We start from the raw sequence: 24,323 nt of genomic DNA, 5'->3' as shown, positions 1-24,323 counted from the left end.
GCATGGCCTGAGCATCGGCAGTCTCCCGGGGTGCTATTAAGTGCGATTCAATTGTGTGACACTGACCTCCCAAGCAGTGCAATTTGACCGACTGATTCATAATTAATGGAAGAAATTGTTTTCAAAGAAGACAAATACAGCACGGTCTCCATTTCTTTTAAAATATACAGCACTGGACAGGTACAATTTCCTGCTTTAAGTTTTTTCAAAAAGATACCATACGGCCGGGCATGGCAGCCGGGCATGGTGGCACACGCCTTTAATCCCAGCACTCAGGAGGCAGAGGCAGGAGGATCGCTGTGAGTTCGAGACCAGCTTGGTCTACAAAGCAAGTCCAGGACAGCCAAGGCTACACAGAGAAACCGTGTCTTAAAAAACAAAAACAAAACAAAACAAAAAGATACCAAATCATTCCAAAGTTTCCCTATAGAACCCTGTGACTGGGGGAGGCCTGAAGTCTTCCAGTAAACAGTAGCCATCATGACTCGGCATGACGGTGGGCTACACTACTTATTAATGTTTTCTCATAGCCGGGCATGACAGCACATGCAAAGTCCTAGAACATAAGAGGCTGAAGCAGAAAAACTATAAATTTGAGGCTAGCCTGGGATACAGAGCAAGTTCCAGGACAGCTGGACTACAGAGCAAGGCCACGTCTCAGAAGAAAAGGAGGGTCTGTGAGATGCTCAGCCGGAAAGGTGCTTGCCTCCAAGTAAAGGCGCCTGAGGCCAACGCTAACAGTCTGGGTTTGATCCTTAGGCCCCAATTGGCAGGTTGTCCTTGCCTCTTGTTATGGCCCATGCGCGCACGCGCGTGCGCGCGCGCGCGCACACACACACACACACACACACACACACACACACACACACACACTTTAAAAGATGTTTTAAAAACTGGGTGGTGGTGGTGCATGCCTTTACTCCCAGCACTCAGGAGGAAAAGGCAGGCAGATCTCAACGTTCGAGGCCTGTCTGGTCTATAGGGTGAGTTCTAGGACAACTAGAGCTACACAGAGAAAGCCTGTCTCAGGAGGCAGGAAGGGAAGATGTTTTAAAAGGAAAAGGGGAAAGAAGACAAGGGAGGGAGTTTACTGCCAACACACTGAGGCACCAGAAGCCCTAGGAGGTCGGTTTGGCTCTGAACTTCTAAACGATAAAATGAAAAGAAGGCCAATGGGAAGTGGGCAGCTGGGAGCTGAGATGGTTTAGAGGAAACCTTGGCAAAGAACAAAGCTCTCAGCCGTGACCTTCCCCACGTGAACTTTTCCAAGTGTTTTCTGAAACGCTATCCCTCATCTCTCTGCATGATATCCTGGGTCACTGGGCACACAGCCTGTTGCCAGGAACAGGTAATTAGGTGTGTGAACAAATCCAAGAAGCAAGGGTCAAGAGGGGCTGGGATGTGAGATGGAACCTGCTCCACCAGCAGCATGCAGCAGCCTGGCTGGTGATGGGAGAGACTGGGAAATGTCAGGACAGTGGCCGAATGGAGACTGGGTGTATGCGTGAACTCAGCCTTAGGTTCGGGTACTGAACGCTTTCAGATGATAGCAGAACTCTATGCACTACCAGTGAAGAATAGAAAGGTGCGCTGTTCCCCAAAAATTCAGGTCTCCTACAGACCACAGCACCTTCCCATGGGGGTGATGAGAAAAGGACACAATCACTGTCATCAGTATAAGCTCAGCATGTAGCCAAGTTCATGCTCAGGAGACTAGCCATGAGATTAGGAACAGGGTGGGAAGGGAACACACTTGTCACTTTCTGGGACCATCTGAACTTAAAAACAAAACAAAACAAAAACAGAGAGAGAGAGAGACCCATCATTCCTTTCAGTTAGAAGTATCTGGAGTCTGCTTTATCCAGTCCTGTTTGAGGTCCGACATAGAGAGCAAAGAACCAGGCAGACAGGGCCTCTGCTCTCACAGAGCAGATGTGGGAAAACAGTGTGTGCCAGTGACATCACAGACCAGGGTGCAGCAGGATGAGGACTGCAAGGGACAAGTGGCTGTGACGTCACAGACATGGATGGAACTGACTGAGGGCAAGGTCGGTGAGGACCGGTGACACCACAGGCAATGCGGTCAGAGTAGTGAAGGGGAGTGACATCACACACGCAAATCTGTGAAGACAGCGAGGCAGTGAGGTGCAAGCAGCCATCAGAGTGGATGAGGCCAGAAGATGACTGACTGACTAAAAGTTAAGACATGAGTCACACAAGGGGAACAAACCCAAGCACAGTAAGACAAGGGTCAGCCTAGACCCCAAATATCTGGTAAGCCTTGATTTCACACTAACACGGAAGCAGCAGACAACCAAAGCAGTCAGCCGAGAACTAGGAGTGCAAGACTGGGCTTTACCAAGAGGAGCAGGAGAGCTCTTTGGCAATCTTTGTACTTTTTGGTTAGAACCCTGACTGAACGCAACTTGACCTTTATTTGATTTCCTACAACAAGACAGATTAACCTTTTCCAAGGAAAAAAGAGCAAGTCATTAAAATCCCTGGCCGGGCATCATCTTGCTGATCAATACGTCATCTTGGGTGGAGGGTAATTATGTCCTCTGGCCTCTCAGAGAGTCCTGGCAAGCAGGTGCTGTGGCCTCAGCCTGTTATGACCGTCTACTCAGACAGCAAGTGCAGAGTGACCAAGGAGGGTGACAGAAGAGGGCAGGCCCGGCTGCATTTCAAACTTAGTGCTCAGTGACCTTCCAGGACAGAAATGGCACATGCTAGAACCGGTAACCTCCGCTTTCAGAGTGCACTCGGTGACTCAGCAGTCCCTCGGGGACAGAGGACTTGAGTCCCGATGAGCAAGGCTGCACTTACTTGGTCTGAGCAGGTGCTGTGAACCACAGGCCGCCTGGCCAGGGACTGCAAGGGCTCCACCATTTCTAACTCCTGCTGGTAGAAAGTTTGCATTTTCTTCTCCTGGAGGAATTCTTTGATTTTCTCACTCAACAGAAATGTGAGGCCTTCAAAATCCAAAGTGTCTTTATTGCTGCAGGGGACAAAGTTTTAAGACGCCCTGTAGAAAAGTGTATTACTTTGCTTCTTTTGGTGTGCATAAAATCAAAAGCTAGCTAGAAGATGCCATTTTATAGCGGTGCCTGGTTGTTGTTGAGGGTTTTTTGTTTTGTTTCGTTTTTTACAAAAAGGGTAATTCATACAGTGGCCCTCACATAGCTACGGTGGAACTGTATGACTTGACAGTCATTCATGACAGATTATAAACATGGGTCAAGAACAGCATGGAGGGGAGGCCATTTCTGTGAGGGGGACAAGAAATCCCACTACATATCTAAGTGACACGCATGCTTGTGCATGCATATAATAAAGCCATCTAAAGGGTCCCATGCCACCCCGAGGACACTGGTACCCTCTGTGCTGAGAGACAACTCCCACTTTCTGTGCTCTCCACATCTACTGTTTGCAGTGTTTGAAAATATGACTTATTGAATAAGTGATATATTTACATGTTTAAAAAGTTAAAGAGGGCTGGGGATATAGTTCAGTAGTAGAGTACTTGCCTAGCATGATCTTAGTCCTGGTTCATTGTGTGTGTGTGTGTGTGTGTAGGTATTTGCAGGGTCAGGGTCATGGTGCAGGATGATAAGTGGCTTATGGTGGGGATGTGACCTGTGTAGTTTTCTCCATGGTTCTCACAGTGAGGTTGACTAAGCTTCTTGGATCTGTGAGTTTATACTTTCTATCTAACTTGAAGTTTCAGCCACCATCCATATGCTCACCTGTGCTCCCCCCATTCCTTTAGTAACTCCAATTATAATATACTTGAGTTTCCCTCAGAACAACCCTAGAACCTCTATGCTATAGTCACCTTCACTTTGCAGGAGAGGAAACTGAGGCACAGAGGGGTGAGCCCACAGTACTCAGGTGGCTGTTTGACAGCTTCCCTTCTGCCATCACGTTCTCAGCAGTGACAGGGGAACTCACCTCAGTGCCTCCTCTTCTTTTCCGGCTGGGTTGCAGAAGGGCTGGTCATACACTTTCTTGTAGAGCGGAGGCAGCTCAAGCATCCTTGCAATTTGAATATTCCACACTGGATCGTCCACTTTGTCTAACAACCCAGGAGAAAGATGCCACAGAAGTGACAGTGGCAGCACGTCTCTCCATGTCCACACACCCCAGGGCAATAGTCTAGAGTCACAGGAGAGCTCCAGGCCATCCCTCAAGAGAAAAGGCAATGCCCTATGTGTGTCAGGCACATCCAGGGTGGGGATGAGACTGTCACCAGCACTTTGTATGTTATGCTGACAGACTATAGGGCCAGCACTTGAAATGTATATATTTATCTATTGAGACAAGGTCTCCCTATATAGCCCTAGCTGGCTGTAACTCATTATGTAGACCAGGCTGGCTTCAAAATGCAGGGAGATCTAAAAGCCTGGCTGCTTTTGAGATTTTCAGTTGAAAACCAGCCAACACAGTGTAGAGGGGGTGATTCAGAACTATTTCTGATTAGCTGTTTTCATTAAAGCTAATGGGCTTAATGGTGTTCGAGACATTCCCATCCTTCTGAAGAATTAGAGCACCCTGCCCTAATGGACTGACATTTAGAATTCAAAGTACTTCAGAAACGGTGATGCTGTCCAAACGCGCTCGCCAACTACATAGTCAGTAATTCACCATTTCCCAATTTACTTCTAATTAATGTTCTTCAAAATAAAAATTTTAAATGCTGTTTTCCTGAAAAAACAACCAACACACTAGACAGTTTCCCCCGCTAGAATTAAATCTTAGGTGAACCTTTGCAAGTCTGACTTTGAGCTAAACAAGCATTTGCAGAGCACACACTCGGAATAGCAGAAACTTCCCGTGCTTACAATAAATGCTGGCACAGACTTCTCGCTCTTCTCTGAACATGCGCACATAGCCTCTGACTCGGATAACATCCCCAATTTCTATCTTGGTTTTCTGCTCAGTGGTCTCCTGCAGTTTCTTAAGCTGTGAGGTCACACTTAGCTCTCTTGCAGGGCTTGGTGCAGCTGGGTCTGTCAGGGCCAGGAGAAAAGAGAAGAGGAATGACCAAGTGTCCCTCCATGCAGGGGACACAGTTGGAGGTCAGAGGAGCCCAGTACATCCGTCCTCCTGATGAGCTGCTCTGTTACAAGAGATCTTCCTACCTTTTCAAATCTTCTACCCAGAGGCAGAAACTGTAAGTGTCCAAAAGCAGAACAGCGGGAGAAGACCTGGGAGGGAGGCCAAGTGGAAAGTTCCAGGGTGCTGTGATGTCCTTCCCACCCCAGCACCACCAGTGCAAAGGCTCATGTTCAGAGCAACTGGGGGCAGCAGCCTACACGGCCCTCTATTTTGTACGCTTTACACTGTTTCTGAAGAATCAGGGATTAAGCCCAGGGCCTCTTGCATGCTAGGCAAACACTGAACCCCTGTGCTGTACCTTCCCCCAACCCCCTTCCCCCGCTTTAGCATTTGGGGTGTGTATAGATAGCATCCTGTGGTGTTAACATGGCAGTTCAGTTAGCTAATCTGGCAACATATTTCTACCCTTTGATGATTTTCACAGGTCAGGTCTGGTGTGGAGGGCAGCATTAGGCTCCTGGAGTCAGAGAAACCCAACTTGCATCTGATGGGGGTGAGGGTAGGGGGGGCAAGGGTGCCGCTCCCCAAGACCAGCTCCGGGAATGGGGAAGAGGAGAGAAGAGAGGTGGATCCATGGTAGGGAGAATTGAGCAGCTAGAGGAACTAGCTGAGGAGAGGTTGAGGAATGGAGGCAAAAAGAAATACTCGGAGACTCAGGCCTATGTGGTACAAGCTGAAGGTCTTAAAGGCCAGGAGAACTTTTCTTCCAGCTGTCTGTCTGTCTCTGTCTCGCTTGCTGTCTGTCTGACTCCTTGCTCGTTATTTCTCATCTTTCTATCTCTCTTGCTTGCTGTTGCCCATCTCTCTGTCTCTCTTGCTGGTCCCCATCTCTCTCTAGCTTGCTCTCTCGTGTCTGTTACTTGCTTGCCCCCTCTCCTTGGGCCAATCTCAGTATTTTAGTGAAATGAAGTTGAATTTTTTCCATTACAGATTACATCATGATTCCCGCCCCCCCATCTTTACAACCACTAGGGCAACCAAAAATCAACAAAGTAACAAGGAAATACAAAAAGTTCTGTAACACCTTTAATTCCAGCACTCGGGAGGCAGAGGCAGGTGGATCGCTGTGAGTTTGAGGCCAACTTGGTCTACAAAGGGAGTCCAGGACAGCCAAGGCTACACAGAGAAACCCTGTCTCAAAAAAAAAAAAAAAAAAAAGAAAGAAAGAAAACAAAAACAAACAAAGAAAGAAACAGACAGTTCTGTAACCTCCAACAAAAATCAATCAACATTTGCACAATGGCAAGCATAGCCTGATCGTTACTTTTTATACAATACACAGGAACATTTAACCATAAATTTCCCTGGGGTAAAGCCAATGTGTTTGTAAGATGGTCATAGGAACATAGCTAGAGCTAAATGTTCTCTAAAGAAAAAACTTGACCTACTTCCAGTCCCAGGCCAAGAGCTGTGTTATCCAAGCGTAGGCTGACTACCAAGGGGTCCTCTGTTGTAAAGCATCTGTAAAGCATGGCGTTCCAAGCCCACCTTCCAGTGCTCTCAAAGCAGATTCTAAGGAAACGTTTCTACAGCTATCAGCACCTAGCCAGGTGCTGTTATGTCCAGGTCTTAACTTTCTTACATACATTTCTGCTTGGGTGCTCACAGTCAGAGCCCAAGACTCTACCATTATCTCAAGTCTTTGGCCAGATGCCCTCTTTCAACAGTCTCTGTGGGAAAAAGTTTTCCTGTACGGTTTTCCTTAGGGCTGAGAAATAAAGAGAAAAAAACAGTTTTAGGAGAAATAGCAGATTCCTAAACAACATTACATCTGGACCATACATAATATTTAGAGGTGGTGGTGATCAGCCAGAGATCTTTGGAGCTTTGTCAAGCAAAGCCTCAACAGCTGCTCTGGATGTCTAGCGATCATGCTGGACAGTCGGAGGTCACTGGAGCTTTGTCAAGCAAAGCGTCTACGGCGTATCCTCATGTCTGTGACAGGGGCACTCTCAGCTGTTACGATACCTCCCTGTGTATGCTGCTTCTCCACTCTGATGTCCCTCTCTCTCCAACTGAATGGATCAAGGGAATGAGGGTAATAATGGCGCGACTGCGACTGCACCACACACGCATGAATGCACGCAGCCATGTGCACGCACACACACACACTCGTGGCTGTCATGCATGAATCAACTTTGCAGATCACAGACAGAGGAAGTGACACCTATGTGCTATTTGTGACAACAAATGACTGGGCTCTCCAGATAATCATTTTCTTCTCTTTGAGGACTTTCACTGAGTTTACAACCTGCCACTTGTTATAATGTTTGCCAGAAGCACCCCCAACCCTGCGTTCACACATGGCATCAGCAACGCATATGTGCTCACGGCTCCCTCGCTAACCCATCACTGAAACCTGGAAAACCTAAACAAAGCCCAATTCTGTCAAGTTTGTTTGTCTGTTAAAACGGCAAGAGGAACTGGCAGTGGTGGCATCTGGTGAGATCCCAGCACTTGTAAGGTAGAGGCAGGAGGATCAGAAGTTCTGGCCAGTCTTAGTTATGTGGTAAATTCAAGACGAGCCTGGGTTATAGGAGAGACTGTCTAAAAACAAAACAAAACAAAACAAAACAATATAAAGCAAAACAAGACAGGTGGTGGCGGCGCACACCTTTAATCCCAGCACTCAGCAGGCAGATCTCTGTGAGTTTGAGGCCAGCCTGGTCTACAGAGTGAGCTCCAGGACAGCCAGGGCTACACAGAGAAACCCTGTCTGGGGTGGGGGGCAGAGGCAATAAAAAGAAATAACAAAAGAAACCATATCTGGTTTTTGAAACATGTTCTGGTGTAGCCTCGTCTGGTTTGGAACTCAATAGCAAAGGTGAGTTTGAACTTCTGAGTCTCCTGCCTCTACCTCCCAAATGCTGGGATTACTGGTTTGTCCCAGGCTCTGAGCTGGCTACTTTTATGAGACAACAGACTGTGTGTTTCTGTACTGATAAACCTGCACTGTTGGCTTTAAGCAAACTGTGTCCGAGATGCTTATCTGCCCATTGCTTTTTTTTTTTTAACATTTATTTGAGTTCACTCTGCTGCATAGTATCTTGATTTTTTTTTTTTTTTTTTTTTTTTGGTTTCTTAAGACAAGGTTTCTCTGTGTAGCCTTGGCTGTCCTGGACTCCCTTTGTAGACCAGGCTGGCCTCAAACTCACAGCGATCCGCCTGCCTCTGCCTCCCGAGTGCTGGGATTAAAGGCGTGCGCTACCACGCCCGGCAGTATCTTGATTTTTGACTCCACTCCTCTTGTCGCCCCTGACTGATGTTAGTAATTCAGCACCTGGGACTCACTAGAGCAGAGCGTGTTTATGGGATAGACACACGGCGTGTCTTCTTCAGGATCCTTTATCCAAGCTGCAGGAAAGGAAGATCATGGCCAACTCTTTCCAGATATTATTCTCTACCTGAAAAGACATTTTTGTTTTGTTTTGTTTTTCGAGACAGGGTTTCTCTGTGTAGCCTTGGCTGTCCTAGATTCACTTTGTAGCCCAGGCTGGCCTTGAACTCACAGAAATCCACCTGCCTCTGCCTCCCGAGTGCTAGGATTAAAGGCATGTGCCACCACGTCTGGCTGAAAAGCCATTTGTTAAATGCTGATGTATTTCCTACAGCTCTGGTTTGTCTTGGCAGGGTTGCCATGACAGAGTGCTCTCTCTTTTTGTTTTTTACTCAAAATCTCTGCTTTCTGATCAACTACAATTTTGACAGCCGTGGTTTTGTAATGTGTGGCAGCACTTGAGCACATTTGCTGGACCAAGGCCATAGCAACACAGGGAGCACAAAGCACCATGCACCTGCAGTAACTGACACCTAGGAAACCAGTTGCAAAGAACTATGCACCTGCAGTAACTGACACTTAGGAAACCAGCTGCAAAGGACCATGCACCTGCAGTAACTGACACCTAGGAAACCAGCTGCAAAGCACCATGCACCTGCAGTAACTGACACCTAGGGAACCAGCTGCAAAGCACCATGCACCTGCAGTAACTGACACCTGGGAAACCAGCTGCAAAGGACCATGCACCTGCAGTAACTGACACCTAGGAAACCAGCTGCAAAGAACTATGCACCTGCAGTAACTGACACCTAGGAAACCAGCTGCAAAGAACTATGCACCTGCAGTAACTGACACCTAGGAAACCAGTTGCAAAGAACTATGCACCTGCAGTAACTGACACTTAGGAAACCAGCTGCAAAGGACCATGCACCTGCAGTAACTGACACCTAGGAAACCAGCTGCAAAGCACCATGCACCTACAGTAACTGACACCTAGGGAACCAGCTGCAAAGAACCATGCACCTGCAGTAACTGACACCTAGGAAACTAGCTGCAAAGAACCATGCACCTGCAGTAACTGACACCTAGGAAACCATCTGCAAAGCAGCATGCACCTGCAGTAACTGACATCTAGGAAACCAGCTGCAAAGCAACGGCTGCTTAGCTCACAGGGTCTCTTCTGAAAATATACAAGAATGGCCTTTTTTTGTTTTTGTTTTTTGAGACAGGGTTTCTCTGTGTAGCCTTGGCTATTCTGGACTTGCAATGTAGACCAGGCTGGCCTCAAACTCACAGGGATCCACCTGCCTCTGCCTCCCCAGTGCTGGGATTAAAAGCGTGCGCCGCCACCACTGCCCGGGGAAGAATTGCCTTTTTAAAAGGCTGTTCTCCCCATGTTCCTGTCTCCAGGCCCTCGTCTATGCAATCTGAAGTTTCGGGGTGCTTATGGACTTCATTGCCACTATGCGGACAGCACAGGAGATGATGAACAGCTCTGTATAGCACCACTGACGTTATTGGGCTGACGTGGCTCTGAGAGGAGGCCTAGTTCTCATTTAGAGAGTCAGCCGAACTGATGGAAGAAGGCTTTAGCATGTAATTTAATGAACGTAATGAGACGCCTGGAGCCTGACAGAACTTCATCTTAGTAGTCTAGGCCATCCTGAAGATAAGTCCCCTTTAAGATTCTAACATCGATGCCAAGCTGATTCCACTTTGCTCCTGAGCTACGTGCACATGGTATAGTGGTCAACGCAACATTCACAGTTGTTCACATTAGAGTCTTTATTTAGTTCACTGCAACATGGTTTTGACTCAAGCTGAACATTGTTTTTAAAAAACTGTCTTTTCTGGCCACATTCTAATGGAAAGCTTTTAAACTTTGGGCAATTAAATTAAAAGGAGAGAACGAGTGAGTTGGGAGTAATTTAAAAATACCTCTTCCTGTATAACCTGACGAGAACCCTTTCTAGGCTTTCTCATGACACCATCTCTCTATATTTGAAAGCTGTTTTAAATGAAAACTAATTGTTCATTGATTCATTTGCTTTCCGACATTTCAAACATCTTCCTCTTGGAGTGCTCAGTATTAACAACCATTGTGTTGATCTAAAAACATTACTATTACTAAATATAGGGATTACATAGCGCTCCTGATCTTGCCACTCTATAAAAAGAGTGACTTAATCTGGACGTGGTGGCACATGCCTCTGACCCCAGCACTAGGAAGGCGGAGGCAGAATGGGTCAGTGTAAGTTTGAGGTCACCCAGACCCTGCCCCCCTCCAAAAGAGTTAATTTAGAAAACAAAACCAGTATCTAAACCACAAAACAAATCAATTTATAGCCTATTTAGAGTTTTGGGTGGGTTTTTCTTTTCTCTCTCCAAGACAGGATTTCTCTTTATAACAGCACTTGCTTTGTAGACCAGGCTGGCCTTGAACTCACAGAGACTCACCTGCTTCTGCTTCCTAAGTGCTGGGATTAAAGGCATGCGCTACCACGCCCAGCCTCCTATTTAGAGTTTTATTGGGACAGAATCATGCCTGATTGACTCATGTATCATTCATGGATCACTTAGAGCTAAATTGGCTGTGTCAAGTAGTTGAGGCCGATCGCATCCACACAACAAAAAACATACACCATCTGTCCCTTTATAGAAAAAGTTTGCACACCCTCCACCTAATTCAGGTATGGCTAGACAAACTGCACTGTCTGACTGAAGATTGTGAGTAAAGCCATAAATCTGAAAATGACTTACAGTGCTGCTGTGGATTTAATGCTTCTGTACCCTTCAAGGCTCGTGGTTGGAAACCCATGTCAAACTGTAGTCAGTGTTCCATCACAGCAATGAAATGCCAGTTCAGATCACTTATGAAACAGAGCTGTCCTCTGGCTCACAGTTCAGAGGCCCAAGGTCAGGCAGTCTCTGTGCTTTGTGATGAGTGCAGCATGTCCTGGCAGGAGTGTGTGCCCAAGTGAAAGTCGCATACTGAGCCAGGAAGCAAAAAGAGAGCAAGGCAAGGGCACCATAATCTTCTTTGGTGGCACGACCCTAATGACCTAGGACCTCACATTAGTTCCCATCTCTTTTATGTCCACAAGATCTTCCATTCCTGCCAAGCCTGGGGACCACGCCTTTACCCAGCCCTTTGGAGACAATCACCCAGACCACAGCACCAACACACCAGGGCTGGGAGGTATTTGGAGCCCAAGGACAGCGTGGATGAGTCAATGCTGCTGTGGGGCCTGCAGAGGGCTCCTTCCTTTTGCTCTTTTGCCATGAGAGGCACACTCCAGAGGAAGAAGCACTCAAGGAGCCGTCTTGGAGGTGGACACTGGCCTTCCCCAAGCACCCTGCCCTGCAGGTACTTTGCCCAACCTCCAGGCCTGACAAACTGTTTGCAGTAAGTCCTACCTAGGGCAGTCTGTCTAATAAATAGCACTGTGGTGGTTACGGTTACTCTTCATAGTCACTTGGCTGGACTAGAATCACTATAGAAGCACACTCTGGGCCAGCCTATGAGGATGAAGGAATCCTTCATGAATATGAACAGGAAGGAGAAAGAGAGTGGTCAGCAGCATTCATCTTCCTCTGCTTCCTGAGGATGTAGGGTGACCAGGTATGTCACTCACCTGCCTCCATTCCTTCCCAGCTGAACTGTGACAAGCTGGGAATGGTGGCACTTGCATTCAATCCCAGCAACTGGAAGGCAGAGGAAGGTGGATCTCAGAGAGCCTACATAGTGAGTTCAGGCTGTTCAGGCCAGCCAGGGCTACATAGTGTGGACATGCTCCCTCACTCCCAAGAGTTCGTTTGTCACAGCAATTAGAAAAGTAGTTAACATAAGCACAGACTAAGTACCCCAAACCATACAAAACCATAGATATCTGATTGTCGTACAGGTTTGTTTCTTGTCTTTAAATCTACCTACAATGCCTTCTAAGCAAAGTAGAGCCACTGACTTGGATGTTCTCAAACTAGGAACAGAAACGCTAAGATTACACAGCATGAGCAAATTCCTAAGTATAAAAACATTGGGAAACTAAACAAATGAGCACAACATTGGTCAGGACAGACAAAGGAAAGTTGGGATTTTCCCCCCTGGGACAGGGTTTCTCTGTGTAGCCCTGGTTGTCCTGGAATTTGCTTTGTAGACCAGGCTGGCCTCGAACTCACAGTAATCTGCCTGCCTCTGTCTTCCCAGTGCTGGGATTAAAGGGGAGTGCCATCACGCCTGGCTAGAAAGTTAGGATTCTGACACAGGATGGCAAAAGGAGGAAACCTTATAAGTAGGAGACATTCCTGCAACACACAGCACGAACTGACCAACACCAGAGGGTACATACTGGAGCCAGAGACTTGACAACCCCATGTGGACCTGAGAGACTTGATGATAACCGCCTGTGGAAGCCATCATTCTTTAGACAATATAAAACAGGAAGAAAGAGAGAGCCAGTATCTGTGACTTCCTGGAGCCTAAGAAGATCACTAACCCTGCAGAACACCCTTTAAGTTACTGTGAACTTAGTTTGAAAATTAATTGTGTTAGATGTACTGCCATTTTGCCTGAATGCATTTTGTACGTGCCACATGCATGCTTGGTGCCTGGGGAAACCACAAGAGGACCCTGGATGCCCTGGAGCTGGAGTCATGAACAGCTGAGAGCTACCATGTGGGCACCTGGAACTGAACCTGGGTTCTCTGCAACAAAACTAGTTTGTTTTGTTTGTTTGGTAAGTTTTGGTTTTCTGAGACAGGGTTTCTCTGTGTAGCCTTGGCTGTCCTGGACTCCCTTTGTAAGCCAGGCTGGCCTTGAACTCATATCAATCCACCTGCCTCTGCCTGCCGAGTGCTGGGATTAAAGGCCTGTGCCACCATGCCCAGTCTACAGGAAAAATTTGGAAGTTATGTAAGGGGATGCAGACTTGGTTCAGTGGTTAAGAGCACTTCCTGCCCTTGAAGGGGACCCAGGTTGGGGTCCAAACAGACCTGGTGGCTTACAACCCTTTGTAACTCCAGTTCTAGGGGATCCAACCCCTCTTCTGGCCTCGGTAGACACTGCATGCATCTGATACATATACATATACATATACATATACATATACATATACATATACATATATACATATACACATATACATATACATATACATGCAAGTAAGACATCCATATATAAAAAATAAGGCAAATAGCCGGGCGGTGGTGGCGCACGCCTTTAATCCCAGCACTCGGGAGGCAGAGGCAGGCGGATCACTGTGAGTTCGAGGCCAGCCTGGTCTACAAAGTGAGTTCAGGACAGCCAAGGCTACACAGAGAGACTCTGTCTCGAAAAACCAAAAAAAAAAAAAAAAAAAAAAGGCAAATAAACCTTAAAAAAAAAAGTACCCAAGGGGCCTGGGGTCTGTAAGTTCATGGTAGAATAGTTGCTCAGCATGTTTATGGTTCTAGATTTTATCCCTAGCAATACACACACACACACACACACACACACACACACACACACACACACACACACACAATCACCACTGAAATATACTCAGATAGTTGCTTCAGTTAGTCAATGTGTTCAAAATACAATTTTACAATTTATATGACCTAGTGGCTAACTTCCAAAGGAGCCCTATCTTAACAAGCTTTGAATTTCTGCTATATATCTGAACGTATTAGAGGTTTCAGAAAATCTGGATCATGGTAGCAGAGATAGTGTCAGGCATGTGGAGGAGCAATCTTAAGTCAGAGTCTTTGGTCACGGGATCTGACCTGATTGGCCATTGGGCTGGAAAATAACGGGCAAGATAGAGCTTGTACTGTCAAAACTTCCAGGGATCTTTTCTCAGTCCCCAGGTTTAGGAGAGAATAAGAGCCAAGGAGGTAGGAGAGAAGCAACTGCCCTTTCCCAGAATGGGGACAGGGTGTCAAGGCCACCAATGCAACCCAGCAGCCGCTTAATGTGAAAACACTGACAGTTGTTTGATGAGCTACACTGAGCAAAAGTCCTTTGTTTATCAGAAAATGAAAGGAAAGTGGCAAGTAAAGTTACCTGATGAAGACTCGGTGCTGCTCGGCTTTTTCCAGCAGACACACTTTATAACTCCCGTGGCGTCGTCCACTGCAAAGAGAAGGACCAACAGGCAGGTGAGACTGGAGCACGCGGGCCGATCCGCATGTCATCACTGCGGTCAGCCATTAGGACCGATGGCAGTTTCAATAGCCCTGCGGAGCAATTTCTCCCTCTATCCATACTCCACACCAGTGTGAACTGCTTGCTTGTGAGCATGTAACACGAGTCCAACGGACACATCCCACAGTTCCCTCTCTACCTCTGTGGCAGTGAGGGGTCTTATCTGCTCTGTGCAAAAACACCCGAGTGCCCACATCCATAACCTGCCTTCTCTCTCTCTCAAAGGAGAAAGGACCATGTGGTCTGTGGTCAAGGCACTGGCACTTTGGACTCAGCCTCCGCCACCTTGTCTTTCATTAGCTCGCTCATTACCCAAGCGAAGTGGTCACACCATTTGGCCCTGGGGCTTCTCTGAGAAAAGGCTTCAGCCCCGTCCTTCCCTCTGCAGGAATGTAAGGGAATTCAAGCTCACCAAGGACCCAGCTTCATTTTCATAACAGAAATAACTGTACCCTGGCCACAAAACCAGACCCGCTCTGACTTGCTTTATCTATACTGTCAAAAGGAAAAAACATCAGACAATTTGTGACCCTAGAGGAGATCTTTGCTGAGAGGAGACAGGATTTTCTCTTTCCCTGAATTCTGACAAACTCCAGACACGGGTTGCTAAGCAGGGAGCAGTGGGCCTCATAATTCGAACAGAACAGGTGGACTGAGGTAAAGGCCCATGTGACCCAGAATGTAAGGGAAATGTTCTGTTGTTGGCTTAAAGCTCCGTAGAAGGAAGATTAGACTATTCTTATAGAAAAATAAGTTCCTTCCGTTAACATGAAACAGGTACACCTGGGTGAGAAGACACAGGTGAGCATCTTTAAGCTCTGGACCTAGAACTGGTGGAAAGAGACTTTCTAAAATCTAACTCATTTTGACGGCCTAAAGCCAATAAGAGAGAGGCACTTTCCCACTATGCCGTTACTGCTGTACTATACAAAGGGCTCATAGGAACTAGTGAGAAAAAGACCAGGACTCAAGAAAAGCAGCACCAAAGAAAAGGACTACGTAATGCATGGAAAATGTGTAAGTGGTCAAGAAATGTCAATATGCCAAATCCACTAATGGCCTGAAAAAAAAAGAATCAAGCTTAAATAATTTGCCAACGGCTGGATTGACAGTTAAAAACCCTGATAACCAGCGTGGCCCGGTTGTACAGCACTTACCGCATCATGGGGCCCTGTTCAATCCCCAGTACAAAGCCAAACACACGACGAAATGCTGGTACCCTCACTGGCTACAAGTGGGGGAATAAATCAGCAGTTCATTTCTAAACAGTAAGATTGGCAGCACGTATCAGATTCTGAAGTGCACATACCCTTTGACTATGTAATTCTAGTAAATTACTCTGCAGAGGAAAACAAGTGCATGGATATCTACATCTGGAATAATGTTGCTCACTGAAGTATTGCTTATAACACTGAAAACAGGAACAACATAAATGTTTACATAGTATACGAGATTAATGTGTTATGATGAATACCTAGGTCCTCATGGCTGAAAGACATACATCCCATATACATTTAAAATTTTAGATATATAAAAATTAAACTATACTTGAATGGATACTTTGAGGTATGGAGGAAGAAGCCTACACTCAATGTGAACATTAACAGCCAGATAAATTTCAAAAACAAAAAGAGACAGGGTCTAACTTGGTAGCTGGCCTGGACTCACTACACAGCCTGGCTGGCCTCAATCTTGCAGTAATCCTTTGCCTCAGCTGCATGTGTACAGGGACTGCAGGCGCGACCCACTGCAGCTGGCTCGAAGTATATATTTATATTGGAAGCAAGACTAATAGCAGATGAGCGAATGCTTGTTCTCCGGGATGTGAGGTTATCCTGGTCTAACTTGAGCCTCCTGAGGGTCACATGAGAGCCTGAGCCACTGCCAGGGCGCTGTGTACTATGGGCACCGCCACCAAATCTGACTTCTCTGGCCTCTCCCAGAAGGCCTGCTACTGAGTGGCCGAGGAGAGGAAACCCACTGCTCGGCCATACCACATCCTTCCCTGGTGTGATATGAGTCACTGTGGGCAGAAACACCGCAGTACATGCCAACCGCGAATCAGAGGGGGCGGGTACAAGGAGAGCCATGCTGGGCCTCAGAGAGCAGTGAGGTAAGTGGCTCTCTGCTTCAGCAGGCCACACAGGAACTGGAGTGCAAAAGCCTTTCTTAATTACTTCCACACTGTTGTTTTCCTGCACTCCGCAGATGTGTCATGCTCTCACAACGCCCACTTGGAGGGAAAGGCTTCTCAGGAAAGAGCGGAACACGTCATCTTAAACATTCCCACAGTGGGAAACTGAGCTAAGCGAAGTCCCTTTATGTCACAAGCCGGGTCAGATCCAATTCTGGGGCCAGAATTGAAATCCCCAACCGTCTCATTATCTGATCTGAAAACATCAACTGCAGATGACCAGGGCCAGGGGAGCCTGGAGGAGGAAGGGTGCCAGAGAGGAACGCTAGTTTGAGCTCTGTGCACACAAGAGAGCACACTGGGGGCCAGTGAGCAGCCACATGGACACACAAGCCTCCATCACAACCCTGAGAAAGCTAAGAGGGTCACAGGTTTCTCACCTACAAAATGGAAATATTTGTCCTTCTTATTTCTAAACAAAGTGGGGGGAATAGTATGAACTGATGAACATAAAAGTGCTTTGTAGCGGAAAGCCATGGCTGTGTCATCGCTGGGACGTGGAGAGAAGTGCTGCATTGTACTACGGACGACGCTCTGCCCACAGCTGGGCAAGTGTACTGTGTACATTTATAGCCAGAACAGTGAGGGGAGAGGGGAAAAACCCTTCGTTACTCAAGATATAAATACCAGGTATCAGACTTGATGCCCTTCACATCAGAGCCTCCGTGTTGAGGACTCTGGAGAGCTGTTAGAATATGCTTCTGTATAGTAGGTCTTACTTTTTTGAGCTTAATTTAAGTATCTTTTTCTTTTCTTCTTCTTCTTCTTTTTTTTTTAATTATAAAAAAGAGCCAAACACGTCATCTTAAACATTCCCACAGTGGGAAAGCAAGCTAAGCGAAGTCCCTTTATGTCACAAGCTGGATCAGATCCAATCCTAGGGCCAGGACTGAAATCCCCAACTGTCTCATTTATCTGATGTGAAAACATCAACTGCAGATGCCTGGGGTTCCCAGCACCCACACCGGGTGCTCACAGCTGCTTATAACTCCAACTCCAGGGGATCACACACACCTCTTCTTGCCTCCTCAGACACCTGGACTCACATACACATAACCACACCCACACCCACATAAACAAAATACATTCTTTCAGAAAGATACTTACATTAAACTAAAAAAACCTGAGTCATACTATGCGGAAGAAGATTCTAGCAATCCTCTGGTGTCCAAATATGAAGGTTCTTTTCAATATGAGGGACAGGCAAGTCTGATAATGGATATTTACCTCTTGAATAACAAAAAGTTTTTTTTATCTCCCCTGACTGTTCTTGATATAAATCTTTTTTAAGAATGATTTTATCTAAATAGGTTTGTTTGTACACTTACTGGGCCTCTTTTTAAACGGATTGCTATAAACCCACAGTCTGATCCTTGTCTGTGTTGCAGGTGTCAGATGTCTTCCCTGACCATCAGTGACCCTACACTGCAGCATTTCAGTCTTTCCACCTGCGACACCCCCCTCTGACACCCCCCCCCCGCAGCAGCAGGGGCCACACAGGGCTTATCAGGGTTATTCTTATCTGTGGCTTCATTACTTCATATAGACTCCAAGAGCCTCTCACAAGAGCACCCGGTTTTGTGAGGCCCTAGCCGCTCACAAGCTTGAGGGCTGCTAAGAATTCAACTTGCAGCCGAGTGGGGACAGACTCAATTGCTCTTACCTCCGTAGCTGTAGAAAGCATCTTTTTCTTGCATGCTGACGACAGTTCCCATGATATCTACCCGTCTTATTGGATGCCCATTGTAAATATATATGCCTAAAATAAAAATAAATTAATAAATAAATAAAGCAGTTCATATAACACAACCACATTTTCTGGCATTAAATGTCTCTTGGGCATAAGGTGTCACAAGTCAGTGGAATGCTGTGTATTCAAGTTCCAGCCTTAAGAGTCAGTTCTTGGCAAGAGGCAGGCTCCAAGATGTTAAGTGGTCCTTCCACGGAGCAGAGGCAGAAAACTGGGCTCTTGAGAAGCCTAAACTAGTACAGCAGAGAAAAGCAGGGTCACCCATGCAGGCTGGTTAACTCACTTTCCACTCTGAATAGAAATTGTGTTTCTTTGAACAACGCTCACCCAGTCTGAGCACAGCTACTGCCTAATGACACCTGAGTGACTGCCGGGCGTGGTGGTACATATCCTTAGTCCCAGCACTCAGGAGGCAGACGCAGACAGATCTCTGTGAGTTTAAAGCCAGCCTGGTCTACAAAGTGAGTCCAGGACAGCCAAGGCTATACAGAGAAACCCTGTCTCGAACAAGAACAACAACAACAGCAACAACAATAAGATATATTTATTTTACTTTACATATATGACTATTTTGCTTACATGCATGCATGTATGTGCACCTCATGCATGCCTATTGGATCCCCTAGAACTGGGGTATGCATGTTTGTGAGCCACCATATGGGTGCTGGATATTGAGCCAGGGTCTCTGGAGAGCCTTCTCTCCAGCCCCATGGCTTTTTAAACCAGAAATTTTCTAAGAAACCACTTCCCACTAGGGCCAGCTGACCACAGCTCAAGCATTTCTTCCCCGCCTCCCCACCCAAGACAAGGTTTCACTTTGTAGACCAGGCTGGCCTCGAACTCACATCCATCTGCCTGACTCTGCCTCCCGAGGAGTGCTGGGATTAAAGGCTTGGCCCATCACACCTGGCTCAAGCACTTCTTAAAACCTTGTTTGCAAAGCCCAGGCTATATAGATGCTGGAAGGCAAGTTTCTGCCAGTGGGGAAACCTGTGGGGGAGAGCTGCCACAGACACGCAGCATTTTTTTTTTTCAGATGTGGAAACACAGACCTGGGGGCTTCTAGAAGCCACAAGCTCCTAATTCCAGTTTTTACTCCCAGGGCTTCCTGGCTGCTTCAGAGCCTCCCTCCCAGACTCCGTATCCTACTCAAGCTCCTGTGTCAGCCTCTGCCATGCACTTGTATGCATCACCCATGTACTTGTAGTACTTGTATGCATCACCCATGTACCAGTATGCATCATCCATGTACCTGTATGCATCACCCACGTACCTGTATGCATCATCCATGTACCTGTATGCATCACCCATGTACCTGTATGCATCACCCATGTACTTGTATGCATCACCCATGTACTTGTATGCATCACCCATGTACTTGTATGCATCACCCATGTACCTGTATGCATCACCCATGTACTTGTATGCATCACCCATGTACTTGTATGCATCACCCATGTACTTGTATGTATCACCCATGTACTTGTATGCATCACCCATGTATTTGTATCATGGGCTGGTTCCCAAGTCTCTCTGCCTTCAGCCCCCTCCAGCACCTGCATCCTTTACTTTCAGATACAAATGCTATACACACTTTCATTTTTTATTATTTCTATTTTTGAGGGCAACATATTATTTTTTAAATATACTATTTACTAATGTGTTTGTATGTGGAAGAGGGAACCCACAGAGGAGGGTGTCACATTCCATGGAGTTGAAGTTAGAGACAGTTGACTGTCAGTTGCTCAACTGGGTGCTGGGAACCAAATCCGGGTTCTCGGCAAGGGCGGCACGCTCTCTTAAATGCTAAGCCATCCCTCTAGTCCCACAGACATGTTCTCAAACAGCCTTTTCCTTTGTAAATAAACATGTAAATGTAAACAAAGAAGCCACAACTGCTTCAGGCGTTTGTCCACTCTCTCCTCACCTCTCCCTCAGGGCTGGTCAGGCCTCTGGATATCGTTAGGAGATTATGGCCTGAACTTTCACACTGACCACTGCTGACGGACAAGGAGAGTGGGTGTGGCTTGGAGAGAGAAGCACAGCGAACTCAGGCCGGAGCTGGCCCCTCCTCTTCTGCGGGGAGGAGCTGGCCCCTCCTCTTCTGCGGGGGCGGAGCTGACCCCTCCTCTTCTGCGGGGGCGGAGCTGGCCCCTCTTCTGCGGGGGCGGGTATTCTTCTATGGATGAGGCGGTGGCTGGAAGCCTAGGCTTAAGGCAGCCTATGAGGCCAGAAGCTGATGGTGGCAAGGCCCCCCGAAGGAAGGAGCCCAGGATACAGTGTCACCCCTGAAAGACAGCTGCTCCCATTCACAAACACACAGGCTGACTGGGTGTGACATGGATCTACAGTCAACAGCTGAAATGTTATGACCCTTAAGGTTGGACAAGAGGCTGAACAAAAGCCCGTGTTTCCACAGGCGTAAGAAGACTAGCAGAAAGCCCACGCCAGCGGCTCCAAGTCGCTGATCCTCAGCACCCAAACTATATCTGGCAATAATAAATATCTAAATAGGTTTTCACTTGAGAACGTATTATACCTCCTTGAAAAAGGATAAACATGACCTCATAAATGTCCACCTTCCGAACTAGCAATGGCTCACTTTCAAGACTGGTCACTTGAGGCTGCAAGAAAATCCTTCTAGTCCCAAAGCACTCAGCGGAAGAAAATCTTGAAAGCATCACAGAACAATAGAGTACTACAGAAATAAACAAACAACAGATGGTTTGAATTGGTGGTGGTGGTGGTGGAACTCTGAGGAAACTGGTTGAGAAACAAATGCGCTGCTTAAAAACACAGAAGAAACTCCTCAAAGCATATTAGGACACAAACCACAGAATAAGAAGCCATGCCTCTCGAAGATGGCTTATGAAACGGCAGAAGAGAGAACCACTTCCTTCCACCACAGTGAGCTCTCTTCTGGAGCTCAAGGCCGCAGCTCTGTCCACGGAAGGGGTGGGGGGGAGCCAAGAAACGGAAATGACCAGACAAGCTTACAGCGAGCTCATGTCCCAGTCTCTTCCACAGGGCCCGCAGCAGCCTAGGAGATCCTGGGTATCTGTGCTCCCCTTTGCTCAGACTCCTAAGAAAACGGGGACCCACTGTGAGGCAGACTTAGAGAGCCAGGGTCACTGGCAAATTGGATTCAGATTTTAAGCCACGGTCCATGAACATCCACAACTCCAGGAAAATATTGTCTGTTCTCTTTAAATAGTACTTTCTGTTTGTTTTGTTTTGTTTTGTTTTTTCGAGACAGGGTTTTTCTGTGTAGCCTTGGCTGTTCTGGACTCACTTTGTAGACCAGGCTGGCCTGCAACTCAAGGAGATCCACCTGCCTCTGCCTCCCAAGTGCTAGGATTATAGGCATGCACCTGGCTAAATAGTACTTTTATAAAAGACCAAGCTCAAGACAGTGGCGCACGCCTTTAATACCAGCACTCAGAAGGCAGAAGCAGGCTGGTAACTGTGAGTTCCAGGCCTCCTGGTCTACAAAGTGAGTCTAGGACAGCCAAGGATACACAGAGAAACCCTGTCTGGGGTTGTGGGGTGGTGGGGGAACAAGACCAAAAAACAGTTCAGAGCCAGGCTGCTCTATATGGTGAACATCTGGCCAGCCACAGGAGGGTTGTTTTTTGTTTTTGTTTTTTTAAGATACGGTTTCTCTTGTTGTCCTGGCTGTCCTGGATTTGCTTTGTAGACCAGGCTGACTTTGAACTCACAGAGATCCACCTTCTTCTGCCTCTCCAGTGTTTAATGGGATACACCACCATGCCTGGTTTAAAGATTTATTTATTTATTTTAGGTTTCTAGAGACAAGGCTTCTCCATGTAAGAGCCCTGGCTGTCTTGCACCACCATACCCGTATTTTTATGTACACTGGTGTTTTTCCAGCATGTATGTTTGTGTGAAGATGCCAAGCCCCTTGTATCTGGAGTTACAGACAGTTGTCAGCTACCATGTGGGTGCTGACACTTGAACCCAGGTCCTCTGGAAGAGCCACCTGTCCAGATACAAGCAGTTTTTAAATGTATCAAACAAATGAACAAACAAATAAGCCACACACCTAAGTTCCACAAACTTCACATTTTTACCAGTGAAACCCAAAGTTCAGGTTTACAGAGATGGTATTTTATAAGGCAAACCAAACAGTACTCAGGTAAAAGCTCTCCAGTTTCCAGAACTCTCTCCAATAATATGGCCCCCTTTTCAGCACTAGCTTCCAGCTTTGCTGGGACCCTGTTACAATGCTGTTTCTGTGACTCCTTCAGCTTTGATAATTAGCTAAAACTCAGGACGGTGCCATTTACAAATTTATGACAAAGGGCACAAATCAGATTCAGCTAAAAAAAAAAGTGCAGAGGAAGGTGTGGAGGGCTCAGTGTTAAGGTTCTGAGACTCTGACACAGTATATTTAACTAACCATGAAGCCTAAGCCTCAGGTTTTAATGGGTTTTCCTTGTGTAGGCATGATTGATTCACTGGTCCTATGCATGAATAACCTAGCCGTCCAGGCTCAGGCTGATTGGCTCTCTCTTGGATTCTCAACCCTCAATTCATAATGTTGGTCTCCTGGGTAGATCAGTCCACTCTGAAACTAACAGCCCAGGATAACAGGTCCATTAGCATAAACTAAGGTGTGGCACCCACCCTCAGGAACAAAGACACTCCTATACTCGGGAAATTCCAAAGATTGGGAGATTATTGCCCAGGACCAAGGACAAAGGGCAAGCAAATTAATCACTAAAGGACACTTTTGTTCCTCGCTTTGTCTTTTGTAGTTGCTAATCTCAGATAGTCTCTGTCATCTAGATATTTCTAAATTTTATGAAGTCACAAACATCTTTTTTTTAAACTAGCCTTTATTATATGTGTATTGGTGTTTTGCCTGCATGTAGGTCTATGTGACAGTGTCAGATCTTGAAGTTACAGAGAGTTGTGAGCGGCCACGTGGGTGCTGGGATTTGAACCCAGGTCCTCTGGAAGAGCAGTCAGTGCCATCTCTCCACTGAGTGGTCTCTCCAGCCCTTGTTTGTTTTGTTTTGTTTGTTTGTTTTTCTGGCCTTCAGCCCACAGATATCTGCCTGCTCTGCAACCTCTCACCATATCCTTCTTGTTTTGTTTTTAGAGCCAGTGTGTCATGTAGACCAGGCTGGCCTTGAATGTAGCTGAGTACAGATGCCCCTGAATTCCTGATCTTCTGCCGCCATCTCCTGAGTAGAGGATCAGAGCTGTGCAATCCACACTTGGCTCACAAGCATTCTCTTTATGGTAAACTAAGGCACAAGCCAAAAACCAGAAACCTACAAAGCATCATCTAAAAAAAAAAAACCATCCTAAAATTACGTTTGCTTCATCTATGAGATTTCCTCTTTAAAATGAGCTTCTGAAACATCCTCACCAGAGAGGGTGAAGATCACCAGGGCTGGTTTTCACTGGATTTCTTTTAACACATCATCATAACATCTTTTGCCTACAGTTCAGCTCCTGGGATGCCCTTGGTACTTGCTTGCACACTCACAGATCTTTTAAGAAAGACTAGCATTTGGTGTGAACCAATTTCTTCCCAAGGAGATGAGCTATAAAGAACACCGGATAATTCTAGAAAACTCTGGAGGCAGCTGGCTGCCTTCCAAGTGGAGGAGGAAAAATCCACAGACCAAGTTCAACAGTAAGTAGGAAGTAAAGGTGTGGCAAAGGGAATTCTATACAAAACCCGTTAGTAGAAGGTCATCCAAAATACATAAAAAAACTGCGAAAGCCTTATGTCATTCTAACTGCATACACACACACACACACACAC

The 24,323-nt window shown here is 46.5% G+C and overlaps 1 protein-coding gene and 1 long non-coding RNA gene across 3 annotated transcripts in view; one reads left to right on the top strand and one right to left on the bottom strand.

The window, feature by feature from the left end:
* STN1 (STN1 subunit of CST complex) overlaps window positions 1-24,323 on the bottom strand; it is a 36,565-nt gene that overhangs the window by 9,675 nt on the left and 2,567 nt on the right. For both annotated transcript variants that reach the window (XM_084772187.1, XM_084772186.1), the window contains exons 3-7: window positions 18,437-18,532; window positions 14,439-14,507; window positions 4,842-5,009; window positions 3,952-4,075; window positions 2,827-2,998 (exon numbers count right to left, since the gene is read on the bottom strand). In XM_084772187.1, the coding sequence (XP_084628313.1) occupies window positions 2,827-2,998; window positions 3,952-4,075; window positions 4,842-5,009; window positions 14,439-14,507; window positions 18,437-18,532 (629 nt within the window). The remainder of the gene's footprint in view (window positions 1-2,826; window positions 2,999-3,951; window positions 4,076-4,841; window positions 5,010-14,438; window positions 14,508-18,436; window positions 18,533-24,323) is intronic.
* On the top strand, window positions 1,942-11,948 carry LOC311592165. Its single transcript, XR_014777317.1, has 3 exons — window positions 1,942-2,274; window positions 4,992-5,173; window positions 11,500-11,948. It is a non-coding gene; the product is annotated as an uncharacterized lncRNA (long non-coding RNA).

The sequence above is a fragment of the Acomys minous genome (genome assembly GCF_964271855.1).
Source record: "Acomys minous genome assembly, chromosome: 2".
Lineage (NCBI taxonomy): Eukaryota > Metazoa > Chordata > Mammalia > Rodentia > Muridae > Acomys > Acomys minous.
Note: the sequence above shows the minus strand (reverse complement) of the source record. Positions and strands in the feature narration are given on the sequence as shown.